Source organism: Sparassis crispa (assembly GCF_003851025.1).
Source record: "Sparassis crispa DNA, contig_000004F, whole genome shotgun sequence".
In the NCBI taxonomy this organism is placed as follows: Eukaryota; Fungi; Basidiomycota; class Agaricomycetes; order Polyporales; family Sparassidaceae; genus Sparassis; species Sparassis crispa.
In genome coordinates this window covers 766,324-782,359 of record NW_020939751.1, presented here as the reverse complement: position 1 = coordinate 782,359, position 16,036 = coordinate 766,324, and the positions used below count along the sequence as shown (strand labels likewise).

At 50.7% G+C, this 16,036-nt stretch overlaps 9 protein-coding genes across 9 annotated transcripts; 5 read left to right on the top strand and 4 right to left on the bottom strand.

Moving 5' to 3' along the window:
• Positions 1 to 635: 635 nt before the first annotated feature.
• Positions 636 to 1,276, top strand: SCP_0502690 (hypothetical protein; the record flags this gene model as incomplete). Its single annotated transcript, XM_027758334.1, has 3 exons — positions 636 to 957; positions 1,022 to 1,149; positions 1,211 to 1,276. The coding sequence occupies 3 exons, from the start codon at positions 636 to 638 to the stop codon at positions 1,274 to 1,276; spliced, it is 516 nt and encodes a 171-aa protein (XP_027614135.1).
• A 975-nt stretch (positions 1,277 to 2,251) lies between these two features.
• Positions 2,252 to 3,554, top strand: SCP_0502680 (F-actin-capping protein subunit alpha; the record flags this gene model as incomplete). The annotated part of the gene is made up of 8 exons (XM_027758333.1): positions 2,252 to 2,333; positions 2,387 to 2,502; positions 2,578 to 2,688; positions 2,756 to 2,808; positions 2,859 to 2,999; positions 3,050 to 3,146; positions 3,216 to 3,437; positions 3,492 to 3,554. 8 exons carry the CDS (start codon positions 2,252 to 2,254, stop codon positions 3,552 to 3,554), a joined length of 885 nt encoding a protein of 294 aa, XP_027614134.1.
• A 183-nt stretch (positions 3,555 to 3,737) lies between these two features.
• Positions 3,738 to 4,897, bottom strand: SCP_0502670 (hypothetical protein; the record flags this gene model as incomplete). Its single annotated transcript, XM_027758332.1, has 4 exons — positions 3,738 to 3,930; positions 3,991 to 4,110; positions 4,164 to 4,652; positions 4,731 to 4,897. 4 exons carry the CDS (start codon positions 4,895 to 4,897, stop codon positions 3,738 to 3,740), a joined length of 969 nt encoding a protein of 322 aa, XP_027614133.1.
• Positions 4,898 to 5,050: 153 nt separating this feature from the next.
• On the bottom strand, positions 5,051 to 6,436 carry SCP_0502660 (hypothetical protein; the record flags this gene model as incomplete). Its single annotated transcript, XM_027758331.1, has 1 exon — positions 5,051 to 6,436. One exon carries the CDS (start codon positions 6,434 to 6,436, stop codon positions 5,051 to 5,053), a length of 1,386 nt encoding a protein of 461 aa, XP_027614132.1.
• A 900-nt stretch (positions 6,437 to 7,336) lies between these two features.
• Positions 7,337 to 7,930, bottom strand: SCP_0502650 (hypothetical protein; the record flags this gene model as incomplete). Its single annotated transcript, XM_027758330.1, has 1 exon — positions 7,337 to 7,930. The coding sequence occupies one exon, from the start codon at positions 7,928 to 7,930 to the stop codon at positions 7,337 to 7,339; it is 594 nt and encodes a 197-aa protein (XP_027614131.1).
• A 371-nt stretch (positions 7,931 to 8,301) lies between these two features.
• SCP_0502640 (hypothetical protein) lies at positions 8,302 to 9,653 on the top strand (the record flags this gene model as incomplete). The annotated part of the gene is made up of 5 exons (XM_027758329.1): positions 8,302 to 8,436; positions 8,500 to 8,540; positions 8,596 to 8,618; positions 8,700 to 8,848; positions 8,910 to 9,653. 5 exons carry the CDS (start codon positions 8,302 to 8,304, stop codon positions 9,651 to 9,653), a joined length of 1,092 nt encoding a protein of 363 aa, XP_027614130.1.
• Positions 9,654 to 11,442: 1,789 nt separating this feature from the next.
• Positions 11,443 to 12,007, top strand: SCP_0502630 (hypothetical protein; the record flags this gene model as incomplete). Its single annotated transcript, XM_027758328.1, has 2 exons — positions 11,443 to 11,659; positions 11,721 to 12,007. The coding sequence occupies 2 exons, from the start codon at positions 11,443 to 11,445 to the stop codon at positions 12,005 to 12,007; spliced, it is 504 nt and encodes a 167-aa protein (XP_027614129.1).
• Positions 12,008 to 13,379: 1,372 nt separating this feature from the next.
• Positions 13,380 to 14,331, top strand: SCP_0502620 (Glutathione S-transferase 2; the record flags this gene model as incomplete). Its single annotated transcript, XM_027758327.1, has 6 exons — positions 13,380 to 13,435; positions 13,497 to 13,655; positions 13,713 to 13,838; positions 13,899 to 14,075; positions 14,131 to 14,208; positions 14,265 to 14,331. 6 exons carry the CDS (start codon positions 13,380 to 13,382, stop codon positions 14,329 to 14,331), a joined length of 663 nt encoding a protein of 220 aa, XP_027614128.1.
• Positions 14,332 to 15,098: 767 nt separating this feature from the next.
• On the bottom strand, positions 15,099 to 15,935 carry SCP_0502610 (hypothetical protein; the record flags this gene model as incomplete). Its single annotated transcript, XM_027758326.1, has 4 exons — positions 15,099 to 15,364; positions 15,417 to 15,450; positions 15,509 to 15,852; positions 15,908 to 15,935. 4 exons carry the CDS (start codon positions 15,933 to 15,935, stop codon positions 15,099 to 15,101), a joined length of 672 nt encoding a protein of 223 aa, XP_027614127.1.
• Between the last annotated feature and the right edge of the window lie 101 nt (positions 15,936 to 16,036).

The following is a 16,036-nucleotide window of genomic DNA, read 5'->3' as shown; positions in this document are numbered from 1 at the left end:
GGTAGTCCCAAATCTTTGCTTACGTATCTTCCTCTGTTGCTTCATGGCGCAAGTCTCGCCCCCAGCTAGATCTTTCACTCAGCCTCCATATCGCCGTGTTCAAGACGACAATGCTCCTCCGAAGTCCATGGATTATGTTGCAACTGCACCATCTGCTGCGACTTGTACTAGCCTTCTCTGGAGTCGTCTCGCTCCTCGATGTCTCGGAGTATTGCCGCAAGTAGTGGCTCGTTGCAACGATGCGCTACCACAAAGCCGGAAGCTGATGGTTATACATTGTGTCCATTCTAAAGCTGCACTCTCACACGGCTATTGTGCCCTTCCGGTCAAGCACAATCTCCATGATTGTTTCGGATGAGCGTTTACTTATGCCTTCCCCATTGAAAAGCTGTCGGTGACACACAGGAACGCGCTTCACACCATCTTTCACGTCAACCCCTTGCGCTATCATGTCCTTGCGTCGAGATTGATCTAGGCGCATATGAATCTTAGTCACCGGCGTCATCGTCGAAATATTCAGACGTGGCTCTTGCCCGTTTCCAAGAAATTCGAATTACACGACGAGGTATAAAAGCTTCAGTTAGTAATCAATTCATTCCACCCATCCTCTCTTTGCGGTACCAGCAGCTCTCAATATGCGTTTCCAACCTCTCGTCGTTCTCTCCACCTTGGTCGCTCTCGCAGGACATGCTGCCAGCAGCCCTACTAAGCGCCAGACGATCTACAACTACGGGACGATCGACGAACCAGTCGTAGGCACCGCCATCGCTCCGGGAGAGACATTTCCTTTCGAATTCACTTCTGTGAACCTATGCGAATCTGGATACAACCCAGTATCAGTCTGGCTACTTGCTGAGCCGCCATCGGACGAGACCTTCGCAGTCAGCGGGAACTATGGCGGGTTCGCCTCCGGCGACTATCTGTACCAGTTTGGCGACTACCTGATTCCGAACTTTGGTAGGCACATCGTCATGCGAGGACATCTTCGAGGCTCGGAAAGCTGATTCTCGTGTCCTCTCAGGCCTCCCCCCGATGAACACTCCAGTTCCTTCCTCCCTCGTCATGCCTGATCTGTCGGCCTTGGGTGAGGGTGTGTACAGCAATGCTACGCTGTACCTCGCCGTTGTGGAGACCTATCTCGATTGCCCGGTATGTGTACTGATTGCGGATAATTGCATTTCTACTAAAGATTTATTTGCTCCATGAACAGCCCGATATCCCGGCGGAGTATGGCGTCACTAGCAATGCGATCATCTATAACACCTCTAGCTCCTAACGGTTTCGTCAAAGTTATGCGAGATACCGTAAGGGTTTGGGGGTTCGTAAAGCACAATTATTGAGGCCAATATTATAATACTTCTAGAACTTGGGTTGGTTCATGCGTGTGGTTCTCAAGACAGAGACCCTAGCTCTGTAGATGCACGGTTGCAGATAGACTTTCTTGTTCTCCGTAGACATCATCATGTTCTAACGCCACACGGAAATGAAAAAGGAAGTTGATCTTCCGACCACACATGTGGTTCAATTTGAAGATGTCCACTGCAGGAAACTAAATCCTGGATAATTGCAAAACCACATCAACGCAGCGCGCGCCCGCACTATCGTAAGTATGTGTACCAACAGGAAAAGATACCCCGAAGCACAGATCTCACAGATACGGGCTTCCTATAATGCCATAGCATATGCCCAGCTCTACGAATCCTGGTATATTGGTGGAGGTTCCATTCGTTCTGAGTGTAGCCTACAACGGCCAGCGCGCTTCCTCATCTTCCACAACAACCCTGAATCTGCAGTAACGGTACATGAGTACAATTCTGTTGAATAGTTGGTTGCACTACCAGCTTTAATTGGATCGTTGTCAGGGCACCATCCGATGCAGTAACCGTCAAGCGTTTTTTGGTAAGCGCAATTGATCCACCGATTTATGTTCTGCGCTGTAAGTACAACATCTTTGCATGGCGATGGCACAACACCTGGTGTTGGTTGAGTTCGGGGAGATGATTGTGACAATTGTCTAACATGTGAGAGCAACACTGTAGTCGGAATATTGGTAGTACTTGTGACACAGCTTACCTCTATGTTGGATACATCGTAGATATTGTATTATTCGAGTTTCCTATCAACGTCGGGAATTTCCTTTCTGGTCAACCACATGATGGGTCCATAATATTACTTGGTTGACAAGCGACGCCTGACACAGTTTCTACAGTGCCTTCCATTCACTCGCTGTAACCACTCTCGATCTCAGCTGATGGACTCCATAGAGCGCATACACGCTGCTTCACGCTTTCTCCTACAGTCACCTCCAGGGGAAATTAACGACGTGCTCAATGGTACGAATATCGTATATTTATCATCGCCGGGACTGATGGCATGACTCTGTCAGATGTCCGGAACATCATCTCGGACGATGATTCACTACAGGAGGGCGTGCTTCCTGCTCTGCGAGAGTACAACCTTGCTCAGTTTATGACAGTAGACGTGCCTGGTCATCAGCATCAGGTGAGTCGGACAACTGGATCCAAAGAATACCGTGGGCTGTGGATTGACGTCCGTTCTCGCATTTCTTTGTGTCAGTCAATTGTGAGCGAAGCAGCCAGGCTTCCAAAGGCAGAGGAAGATAATGCGGAGGATAGATTCTGGGATCCTCGCTCAAGAACGAGTTTCCAGTTCGACCATTTGAGTCTCGTGCGTACTCACTACTCGTGGACTGAGCTGCATTGAGTGACAAAACAACCGTGTCATGTCTTCTTAGGAAGCATCAGATCCACAGCCTACTGATCCGGACGCGGAATCGGAGCCCTTCCGGTATGGGCCATAGTCAAACGGTGTCTCCTCTTGTCTCACCCGCAGACCAGAGCAGCGCTAGAGAGCGCATCACTTAAATATCTGGCCGCGCATTTCCATGACGGTGTTGCGTCAGTATTCCCAACGCCAGGATCTTCGACGCGTTTTGCAGTGCAGATTGTGGCCAACAAATATAATCCCGCAAATTTCTGGTGCGCATGTCACCTCCCGCTTTGTGTGTATGGTGGATGATGTCGCGTAGGTCCGGTAGATGGCGCTCGGAATACCTGGTCGATCTGGAGGAGAGGCTGTTGCAAGGAAAGATCCTCGTGAATGTACATTACTACGAACAAGGCAATGTCTGTCCTCATTGTCACTCAGACTTCCTGGTGACAAAACTTATATCTCACTCCTGTTTCTTCAATCAGGTACAACTATCCACCACTCATTCCATCACACTTGCCCTACCTCCGACAATCACGCCCTTATCAGCACAATCGTCTGCGTCGAAATTGTTCGCGCTCATCGAGGCAGAAGAAGGGAAATACCAGACCTCTCTAAGTGATGCATACACCGAGATGAGTGAGAAGACTTTCAAAGGCTTACGACGCGCGTTGCCCATGACGCGCTCAAAACTGGATTGGGATAAGGTTTGACTACGCTGTGCACCCTGACTCTCCATAGTTGATCGTCTTGGTCTGCAGGTCTTGGGCTACAAACTCGGGGCAGAGTTGACGTCGAGCAGGGGCGGATTTGGGGCATCTTAGTTGGGTCGACTACGCGTATTCGGAGGTTTGCGTATGGCGCGCCTCCATGGAAACGGTGAAGGAGATGTAGGCTAGTAGACGTGCACCCGTCCAATGCACGGCAGTAGAAGCGCTGTCATTTGTCACTTCCGCCCAAGACACCGTACGATGTTGTTATACATGGAGGTTTTCTTGTTCTATGACTTAGAGGCCCAGCTGATTGCACTTCAGAACCTGCTGCCACACCGGCGCGACACCATCCTCCTCGCATCCGACCTGCATACCGTTATCCCGCAAAATGACGTACTCCCTGTGAGGTGTCTGAACGACTGCTAGTGCAGCATGTAATGGCTGGCCGTCCGAAGTGGTGAAGTGCACGCTCTCGACGTGGTGGTGTCTGCAATGAGACGTTTGAGATTGGTCCCGCCGCCTATTATGAAGATACAATCGCACTCACTCTGGCAAATATAAATTGACAAGTTGTGTCTTAGACTTCGTATTCCCCGGAGGAACTCGCGTAGGGAGCCCGGCAAAGTCTTGGGCCATCTCCGCCGCTGACATCCATTGTCCACTAACACTGCGGAAACCGCTGTAAATATGCAGACGGAAAACAAACCGAACATGACTTACCTATTGCCAACCACACACGCCAAGACATAACGCTCCGCCACGACACGTTTCGCAGCACCGAGATCGCCTTCCCGTGCAATACGCGCCTGCCAGAGCTTGCTGACGCCGCGTGTGTACTCTTCATGATTTGTCCATCTGATATGCGAGAGGAGGGAGTCGTCCGGACGACCATCCGGATACGTCAGGCATTCTGAGATATATGCTGACCAGTCAGCACGCAGAGGGACGACGCTGTCAATGACTCTTGCAGCAGGGTCGTCTTTAGGTAGCGTATGCCCTACAACTTCGCATGTCGCCTCCAGAACATGGAAAGATACCTTCTGTGGGACTACTCCATCGGACGGTCGAGACAAGACTGTAACACTCCAGATCTCGCCCTTGATGACCTCTTGAGCATCGACGACAGTACCGCATAGCCACAACCGAGAATCGTTCTTGCCATTGTACGTTCCGAGCGACAGCGCGAACCAAAGTCTTGTCATGACAAATCTACCACGGATATACAAGTCAGGTAAGTAATTGCACCGGACTGGATACCGACGATCTTTGAGCAGCATATATGCGCACCTTAATATCACAACGATCTGGCGCTCACTATCAGGACTGGCCCATATGCGATCTGCAATTGGATTTGGCAAGCCATTGGACTCGAAGAACTCAGCAAGAAATGAATGCTTGTACGCCTTCCGGCGCTGCAGGACTTCCGCCTCCCGCAGACGGAGGTAGGGCCACATATTCGTCATCGCCTGCGAGTACCGCTGAGTAACATCCTGCACGAAGCGTTGGCCGCTATAGTTGTTGTTGAGGAGGTGGGAGGCAGAAAGATAGACTGACGCATAGTGGAACAGACACAGATATCATCAGCATGTAGCGAGAGGCACCGTCCTTCATATCCCACAAAATGACGAAAGCGGCAGAAACTCACTTGCATATCGGAACATGCGTGAGACTAGCACACATCGCCGGCGCTCTTCGTTCGAAAGTCCACTTAGGATGATCGCCCAACGATGAACGCGCTTCCGCTGCGATAAGGAGGGCGGGAGCGTTATAGGAACAAGACTGGGCACAGCAGCAGCGCGTGGAAAGTCCAGATAGCAGAACACAGAACGTATATGCCGCTGATCAGCTTGTACATCGGTTATATGCTGAGTAAGACCGTCCACTGAGTGGTCAGAAAGTACCGCAGGAGGAGGTTGAGGCGCTGTGTCCTTGGCGGGTGGTCTGCTGACTATAAGCGGCTTAAAGCGGTTGGCAGATACGATGGAAGGAGGTACAGGTTGTTCATCCAGTATTCGAACACGACCACAAGGTGCTGCTCTAGGAGTCGTTGGGATGGCGTCTTGGAACGAGATAATAGCAGGTGATTGTACGGGTGCTGATGACAGAGGTGAGCGAGGGGCAGGAAGACCAGGAACCTTGAATGTAGTTGATGAAGGATGAATTGGCAGTACTGAAATAGGCTTGGAGGCGGTGACTGTATGCTGCAACTTCTGTCTCTTAGAAGGTGCCAGAGAAGTATCTTGGAGTCTCTTTGTCCCAGTTTTCGAATTTGGAAGTCGCAAGGAGGCATCAGAAGCAGAAGCAGCAGAAGAAGCACAACTTGTAGAGGAGGAGGAGATGACAGAACGCTCCTTCTGCCCTTGAGATATAGGTAGAATTTCAGGTTGTAATGAAAGCTGACTGTCTTTTTCCAACGACTGCTCACTACCAGAGAGCAAAACAGGAGTATCCTGTGCAGTAGCGGAAGATCTGACAGAGAGAGCTGGTACACACGAAGCTATTCGCAGAGGAGAGTCTGCAGTGGTAGAAGCTGGACCATGGGATGGCAATGCGGTAGTTATTCCATGCCCCGAGTCGGAGGTTGAAAGAGAAGAAGTACTAATAAGGGGAACAGGTGCAGTCGACGAATAAGCTGAAGGAGGGCCATCTTTGGGATTCTGTTTGCGTGGTTTGGTCTTCTTCTTGCGAGCCAGCTGAGTGTCCTTCGCCGCACTAGCAAGCGACGCTGTAGCTGGAGAATTTCCAGTGGCGGTGAAATTAGATGTACCAGCAAGAGGTGTGATCTGCGCGTTCGTCGACGGACTTTCTGCCACTGGTCGAGGAATAGCAGCTCCACCAGCGGCGGTATTCGACACATATCCAGAGTCTGTCAGCTTCTGTATTAGCACGCTTTTCCCCAGCTTCGAGTATCCTGTAATATTGCGCTCCTTGCATATGGCCTTCAGTTGCGGAACAGTGAGTTTCTGCAAGCTCATAGCGGTCGAATCAGCCATCGTAAACTCTACTGAATCAAGTAAATGAACAGTAAAAAATATAAGCAGAACGCCTGCGTACGTGCCTTGTTATGGCAACTTTTGGATTGTATGAGTGGGTTGGCGGTCAAGATCCACGGCCCGGGCGCTTGCAACCGTGACAGCCTCAGTCTGGAGGCGTCGGACAATCACGATCACGTGCACAGTCTCCGGAAAACCCGTTGTAAAGTGCTGTATATAATAATGGATGCCTTCCCGTAGCCGTTTAGAAACGTTCTAAACTAAATTTCGTCTCTAAATCAGGCCGGCACGTCGGCAAATTGATCTCCGCATACCGTGAGAGCAAAGTGAGCTCTTTCTAAACCTTATATCTGGAAGGGTCGACCCCCTCCAGATTCTAAACGTCTCTCTAAACGATGATTTCGATCTCCGCCCACTCGCAATGCCCATCTTTGCCTATATTTGGTGCTGCATATTGCTTACATCATGCTGCCGCTCGTCCTCCGACCCTCTAGAACTTGGTTTGATCATCATCATGTTGCGACGCTACGGTTTCACAAATCCTGCTGTTCCGACACAGTGGGGTGTTTCGCAGTCCGCTTTGTGATTTAGAAGTGCTCCAAATCCTACGGGAAGGCATCCAATCTCCGGAATAGCTACCTATAATTATAAGCCTACATGAACAAGCTGGAATATATTACATGTGAGTAAATGGAACTGTATACGAAATTTAATGGCCAACATAGTCTGCTATCCTCAGGCTGCTCCCGCTACTATTGGAAGTTGGCTGGAGACAGTACTTGTCTTGTTTGTTTCTGCCGCGATATACTCGCTTTCATGACACGGTCGTGTTTCAAATTTCATCTCTCATTTACTGTTACAGTACTTCCTCCAGGCTAAGCAAACTACAGCACAGTAGCATCAACTCGGGCTGCCACACTGCAGCGCAGGTCCTTCACCTCCATAAATCGGGTCCCTCTCCAGCCAGCTTAGCTTCCTGATTCTCCCCCAAATTTCTTCCTGGTCTTCTCCCTTTCTTCCATCTCCATAGCACATGTCCCATTCCTCCGCATTCAGGGGGTATGAACCCACCATCTCGAAACTCTGCTCCAGGCCATGACCTGAGGACAGATCCTCCAGGAGACGATGAGCAACACCTGCAGGTAAAAGCATAGCATCCCCCCTCTGAACATCAACTATAACTGCCCCTGGGTTATCGTCACCACCAAAGAGCAGCCGTGCACATCCGGAAGATATTACGAGCAGCTCGTGCGTCGTGCTGTGGAAGTGCGATGTCTGGTACATCAGATATCGCCACTGAGGTGCCATTATGCCGACCTGGTTCAGGTGCTTCTCGATTTGCGAAGCATTGAGAGTGGGTGAGGTGAACGCAGAATGGTAGATCAAGAGTGGACGATTGTGCAGGGTAGTGTTGGGAATGTGCTTATGTGCAGGGATTAGATATCGGGTGGTGCGGAGAGATGTGAGAGGAGTGAGGGGAGTAGTCGAAGTCATATGGATGTTCGTCGAATCTACAATGGCTGTCAGTGGGTGAGTTGTGTTGAAAGGAGGTGTTGGAGTATGATGACATCCTGTTCCGATTTATCAGATAAGATATTATAAAAATCGACCATATGTGGATTTTTACAACAGCTGCTTATCTGGGGGACATGAAATAACGAGAAACGTCCAAGATCAAGTACTAAGTACGTGCTATAGAGACGGTAATTATAATTTCGTCGGCGGACGCGTCGACGCGTCCGTGAGCACGTGATGAATTGCCAGCCAATCACAGTTTGTCTCTGACGCGAGCTCTAACAGACTCACATTGTACATTCTCTCGTCATCTCTGTAATCCAGCCATTGATATTCTACCCAGGAAGAAGATGGCTATCATGGAAACCGCCAACGGAGACTCGGATGTCCTGCGCATATGGTCCTTGCTCACAGAAGTCTCCGAGCAACTCTCTCAGAACCGCAACCTCTCTATCTCGCTGAATTCCGTGGCCGGTGGTATCAAGGTACATATAGCTTATGCTTCTCAGTGCTGTGGCTGCCTTTGAATCAACATTGTTGCGAGTTAGAACCAAGCAATGCATTCTCAGACTGGTTTCGTGCTAAGGAGGTATGTTCCATCAAAGTAATGTTGCGGTCCGTATCTCACGTTGCGTGACATGAAGGTTTAACCTGGACAAGTCAAAAGGTATTCGTGACTCTGTCAATCTTTCGGGAGATATCCTTTGTCACAGAGACGCATACCATCCTTCCTAACTCAGTTTCACAGAGGCATACGAAGCTGAGCTTGAACGCATGAACACCTCAATGTCACAAGAGAACCAGACATTGCAGAACGATAACAGGCAACTCAATACGCTTATTCGCGAATACGAGCAGACATTGGAGAGCGTCATGAGCACCTTCCGTACCCGCGCCGTAAGCATTCTTCCTCCATGTACTCCGTGCGCAGCAGAAATTAACACTGTCATATGTACAGCACGAGGTACAACAGCATGAACTTGCACGCATGCGTTCGTACGAGCGCGCCATCGTCCAGCGTGAGACGGAGGCGTTGGCTGCGGCACTCTCCGCAAGTAATGTGCGCTCTGCGAGCCTCGCCCGTGTTGGACGCTTACTTCGAGCGATTATGCGCAAATTGAACGGAGAGGATGTGCAGGTATGTGAGGCGCTCGCACTCGCGGAGGGTTCAGAAATTGGACATCACTTCGCATCGTCGTCCTCATCCACATCCATGGCACGGGGTAATGTAGACGAGGAGAAGGATGGGGAAGACGTCAATGGGAGAGAAGAGTGCAATGCCGAGGACGAGGGCGAGGGTTTGGAGACTAAGAGATACGCGAAAGACGAGTGTGCAGAGCTTGAAGCAGAGTTGGTGGAGGACGAAGACCCAGAGCACAGGCTTGCAGCCGCCGAGTGGGCGCTTGAGCGGGATAGCGAACTGGCGCGACTCGAGCGGGAGAACGAGGAGTTGCGCAGGCTCCTGAATGGTGTTCTGAACGCGGACTCTGCTGCTACCATGCCGCGCCCTCCACCCGTGTCTCACCCCGTCACGAACGGGGAAAAGGCTCGCGAGACTAGCCCGGAAGGGTCGGAAGGATCATCGAGGTCGTCAAGTCCGACACTCGTGGATGCTCCGAGCTCCAGAACCCTGAGGTTACTGGGTGGGCCGCCAGGGACAGTGGGTCCCTTTGGGACGTACAAGAAGCATGCCTCAGGTTGAATATAGATTTAGTTGATGTACTGGTGAGGTTCGTCTTCTCGAGCTCAAATTATGCCATCTCATGCTGAGGAAGTTTGTCCAGAATGTCGAGCCTTCCACTCATGCTGCCAACCTCATGCCACCTACCACAACCTCCATTGTCCAGCGGATGGGGAGGAGATGCCTACTGTTCACACACCTCGTTGCGGCCAGGTTTGCATGCAAGCTTCATGCGCTTCCCGGTGTATATCCAGGTAAACCCTATAAGACGTCGTTTAACACCTTGCAGTCGTTGTGCAGAACCGGGTTTGGCAGATGTGGCTCTTGGGTATTGGAAACTGGGAGTGAGACGACGGTTCAGGCGATGTCAACAATTATCTAGCTGTGTATATCTCGAAGCTAGAGGTTTCGTACTTACATCGAGTAGCGACTGTGTCTGCCGATCGATCGCCCGATATAATCTTCGCGCCAATATGATGGATGCTTGTGAGCTCGAGTACATGCACCGCCACAACAAATACAAAACACCAAATATATTTCGGTAGAGTTATACATAGCACTCACAAAAAACACCGAGAGCACCACATTTGCCGAGGATCATGACCGGGTATGGGTATGCAATATCTGAGGCGTGTTAGCGAGGCGGACAAATGGGTGTATTGGCGATAGCCATGCAGTAGACCCTCCTGTACAAGCGTGCACATTCAAGTACTGTATGTCCTAGCGGTCAGCGCAGGAACTCAAGCCCCCCAGCAATGGCATCCCCAGCGTGAAGGATCGAACGTAGCGCCATAGAAGTAGGGTAGAGTCGGGAGGTCAGGCATCGTATTGTATCGTCCAATGGCCGAGAGTGCCACATTATTGCTAGGCTGCTAGCATAGAGGTCGCGACGGGAGACTCACACGGAGTGTCCCAATAGGTGTCGGACGGGTCTGCATATGGTGGCTCAACCCAGTTTGTATCCTCGCAACACACGAGAGCGACGAAAACAGCGCCAACCTTGCACCTTCGGATCCAGCCACAGCATTCACACCATCACGAAAATCCGATGCAATGTCTCAAAATCGTTGGCATTCATGTAGCGTACCATGACTCGCCCGAGCTTCTTCGCCGCGGAGTCCCAGAGACCCTGGAGGTTGCATTACCAGACACATCTGGGCTCCACGAGAATAAGGTGCACCACAATATGCACAATCTATGGAAATTTCTGCACACATAACTGTCAGTAAAAAGTCAAATCCCCCAACATTGACACGGTGTACACCATGGAGCAAAACCAGCTCGAGGATGACAACAGTACGCATATGAGTCTCCGCACAGCGACACAGAATTAAAACTGGGGAGCAAACAGCTCGAGAGTTTCGGAAAAAAATAACCCGTGCTCCACGGTGAGAGGGAGATGCAAGGGAGATCGTATCGATGGTGAAAAGCGAACGTGTGTTAGTTTAGGGCGGGCTGACGAAGACTTCAAACAGCACCTTCTTAATCCGGGATCCGGAAAGCCGATGAAACAAGACTTGTGCACTAACAAGCCATGCGCAAGAACGTCGGGAACTCTATCAAGTCAAAGACTTACTAGATAGCCTGAGCGCCAAGGATCGTGGAGGTTCGTAAGATGTGACAAGCTATCATCAGCTTCGGTCACAGTGGTGTGACTCTGGTCAGCGCTAAGGTAAAACCAGATCACGCCCCGATGCACCGTGAATTGTTGGTGTCTTCAATTTGCTTCTCGACGACTTACACAAAGTACTGTCCACACATCGGTCCAAATCCCCAGTACCTGACAGTCTCAAAACACATACTCTAGCCGATGCACGTCGAGAGCTACAAGAATTATCTCGCAAATGGGGTACCTCCAATCCAGGCTGGCTCAGATGACTCGTTCGCCCTCTACGATCTCCGTGTAGAGGTCATCTGCCCACTCGGCAAGCGCATCATGTGCGGAGCGAAGGAGGGAGACTACTTCACCCTCGAGGGAGAGATGCTGAAACTCCCGCCGGGCCAGGGAATCTCTATTTACTCGCTAGGTGCTTCTTCTTCCCCGTCATTTGGTCACTTAGTTTTCGCCAACCTGTTGCTGATCGCCAGGATCCGTGCTCCCTCTACTGGCGGCGAAACAGCGAGTCACATCGTCGAATGACTGGATGTCCACGGATGCGGAGATAGCCTGTCCTGATCCCCATTGCCCGAGCAGGTTACGGATCATCCGGACGGGGATGCGCACTTTCAGACATGGAGATGTTACAGTTGTGCCTCTCCCATGCGAAGGGACTGCAACAGCAATGGAAAAATCTGCCCCACGTCTCGATGTGTCATCCGAACCCCCGTTACGAAATGATGATACAAAACAGCTGATCGCCATGCCATCTCCGTAGAGATCTACTGCAAGATCCAGAGGTGTTGGCTACTGCTTTACAGTCTATGCATGAAAGTCAGGGTCACTTCTCCTGGACAGTCTCCTCGAGTAGGGACAATGTGGGTACCATTGTAACCTATGCGTCAACGGCTTGGTCGATCGCCAAGTCGTGCTTCTCTGCCCACTCTCGAGTTACCTTCCATCTACCAATACCGAACCGATGATTCACTCCGTGCAACATTGGCACGCAAGCAGCGCCCTCACAACCGCCGGTTCCCGCCATCGGCACGAGGTATAATATCTCCTCAGCACCGACCCTTCTTTTACTCGAGTCGTCAAAAAATTGGTAGTGCATTCGTACACGGGCGCAGGACCAGCTATCTTCGAGCGACGTTAGTTAATTTCTATAGTCTCTCCGGAGTTCTGATTTCCTCCCGTCTGCGTGTAGGTTGTCTCATGGAAGCCCTCAGAACGCTTCGTCACCTTCGCGGCTTCGTGTGGCGCGGGATGTATCCCAAGCTGCCGGAAGATGTTGTGATGACCCTAGTTGAATCCTGTCCATCACTGGAGATCTTTGATGTCTCGTGAGTACTTCCTGGAATCGTTGGCCCATACTTAACCATCAGTGTCACAGTATTCCACCGTCACACGTGAATGCATTAGGGCGATACTGCACATTACACACGGCTCGTGCGTTATGAACAATGTAAGCGATGTGAGCAGATAATGTGCGCCGTTCTGCGGTGCAGAGTCGGTTAGATCGGAGTCCGAGTCAAGTCCTGCATCTGACGGAGTTTCGTTGACTGGGGTGGTAGAGGTACAGTCAGCCGGATATTATCTGATCGGACGTCTTCGAGTAGCGCGCATCCTTTGACATAACCTACGATATCGCGGGCATGACTATCAGGCTTGGACAAATACGCGGCACTAACTGCTTGGATAATATGGGAGTCAGCGACAGGTCAGCAAGTCGAACGTTGGATTGTATTTCGACCGGTATCATGTGTGGCCGTTACGAGTACTTACATATTCAAATTGACATGGTCGTTGGAGATTGAACTTCGGCGCACGGATAAGCCACTTCATTTGTCCGGCTGCTTACGGTCGGCACCTCACCTGACCAATATCTGCCAGATACAATCTTAGTGATACAATGTGGCGGAATACGCTTGGAAGCCCTGCGAGTCGCCACATCATTTACTTCCGAACCAATTAGAAAGTTTTTGGAAGCATCTCAAAAAATTTAGACCTTGTGACGGTTCTTGTGGAGGTAATCAACGATCCGGAAGGAGAGGGGGTAGATATAAATACGAGAGCGTACCCCTTCGTACCTCTCCAACCCACCTACATCTCTTTGTCTCTTGCACGTCTTTCCAACGCCTAAGAAGAAAATGTCGCACGCCAAGCAGTTCACGCTCTATACCCACAAGGGTGGGCCGAATGGTTGGTGAGTGACTTGGTTTGGTTGCAATCATCCAGCGATGCCGACTATGTATACGATACATTAGGAAAGTCGCGATCGTCCTCGCCGAGCTTGGCCTTACTTATGAGAGTGTTTACCTCGATTTTAACTCGGCCGAGCACAAGGGAGCAGCGTATACGAAGTACAATCCCAACGGCCGCATTCCCACAATTATTGACCACCACAACAATGATTTTGTGGTCTGGTATGAATGCGTTGCCACCCTTACGACCGGGCCATGTGCTAACACTCGCTGGTGTAGGGAATCCGATGCCATCCTCATTTATCTAGTGGAGCGGTATGACAAGGGGAACAAGATTTCTGTCAGCGGCGCGGATGACAAGATCATTCAGCTGCAGTGGCTGTTCTTCCAGGCCAGCGGACAAGGGTACGGCCAGTTGTTTTCTGCCGATGTCCCAGATTCTCACTTACTGTTTCTAATTTCTAGTCCGTACTACGGTCAGGGCATATGGTTTAAGCGCTTCCACGCGGAGAAGATCCCCAGTGCTATCGAGCGATACCAGAAGGAAACCATCCGCGTCCTCAATGTGCTTGAGAGCGTGCTCTCCAAACAAGAATGGCTCGTCGGCGGCAAGCCCACCATTGCGGACCTGTCTTTCATTCCGTAGTTTAACACTGTCTATCATTCAGTGTGGTGTCTGACTATTCATCGTGCCTAGGTGGAACAAGTTAGCTTTCGACGCACTGCTCGGCGATTACGAGGACTTTGAGCTTAGGGACTTCACTGCGGTTGCTGCGTAAGTGCGACTCATCGTGGACTTGCAGCTTATTCGCTTATCCCTGCATCACACAGTTGGCACGAGAAGCTCTTGGCTAGACCTGCCGTCGCTAGCGTCTATGCCATCAGGGATTCTCTCTGAGTCTGCAGCAGAATAAGAATCGAGTATATAATATTTCAGAGATTGTGAATGGTTCGTATCAGCGCCCTGGGATCGTCTTGTTCAGCTCCAGAACCCGCGATTTGTTACGCAGGAAATGCGGTACACTGATACCTTCGGCATCTGTGTGACGACGTATGTATAGTACAGGGAGATCGTCAACACGGGCCATATATGTGGTGCCGAGTGGGTAAAAGCGGCGTACAAGGTCTGGTCGGCACTTGCGCGCTACTGAAAGGCACTGTATCCCTCGAACGGTCATCCGCCGGACGTCGTAAATGCAGTTCAATGCCACGGCCCCTATACACATCCCATCAGGTTCTTCAGGTTGTAGAGGTATCTAAGTCATGCGCGGCCATCGTTGCGAATCCAATCCTGGATGGTGAAAGTCAACGCTGCACGATCCTTCTTGCAACGTTCTTTCCTGGTTAAGAAATTGGCATGCGACTTGTAACGGACATGATTCGCGCCCTTCGTATTTTGATCACAAATGCGCAGGCGCTGCTGCCACTTCGCAAGTAGGTGATCAAGATCGTCTCGCTGGCCCTTGTTTGCATCGGAATAACGCTGCATCTGCCATGAGAAGGCTAGCTCGGGAGGTACCTGAGCAGCTCCATTTTTAAGGACTGTGGTACGAGCATTGGTGTCACTTGGGCGGTCTACTGATCCCATTGGTAATTCTGGGACGTGACTCGAGGCCGCTGCTGTTGAATTTGTATATTGAGGTGCAACAGGTCCATACATGTCATCTATGTCGTGCATATCGACATGCATATCGACAAAGTCCTGTTCGACAGCAGACAAGCCGCCGCTGCTCGCTCCAGTGGCGGTCTCTTTCTGTAACGTCTGCGGGAAAGGACCGACCAAGGCAGTTCCGGAGGATCCGCGAGCAACCAAAGGGACGGGCTTTCCAAGAGCTCGAGAGTCTGTACCGTGAGCATAGAGATTTGGAGTGCGCGTTGCTTGGGTTCCAGGAGACAGAGGCGGAGAATTTCGGTCTGCGACAGTAACTCTACTAGATTTCGCTGAGATAGCATCAACACATGTGGAGAACGAGGACGGCGGACAGAGCGCTACTGGCGAAACACTCTGAGTCAAACACTGAGAAGGGCAGTAGGATTAGTTGCCTATGTAATTCATACAACAAGGAGAACTGTACTTCTGTGTTCTTGTTTTTATCGGTATAACTGATAGGGACACTTGTGCCGTCCTTGGGCATTCGATTTTGAGACCCTGCATTGCTCGATAATTGTTTGATTGAAATTCTCAACGACCCCGGAGGAGGATCCGCGATTGGCGAATATGTTGAAACAATACGCGATTGGGAGTGTTTCGACTTAACTTCGACTGATGCTGATGGCTGGGCATCTTGGGGGTCACCAGAACCTAGAGGAGCAGCCTGAGGTTCCGTGAGATCTACCGGGGAATCTACCCGTGAATGAACGTCTCCGACGGGTCTCCCTGGTGCTGAACGTTTGTCCGTGGAAGATGGAACTACATTTTCTGTTGAAATCCGTGATGGTAGACCTCAAAGGATTAGAAACGATTGGCCAAATACCTTGGTGTGTCAATGCATTTGTCACCATCAGCGCGTTAGATGGAAGTGACTGAGTACTCTTAATGTGTACTAGCTTCTCTTTCGTCGTTCCTTCACTGGTACTCTCGACATTCGCACCTGTGGGCTTCT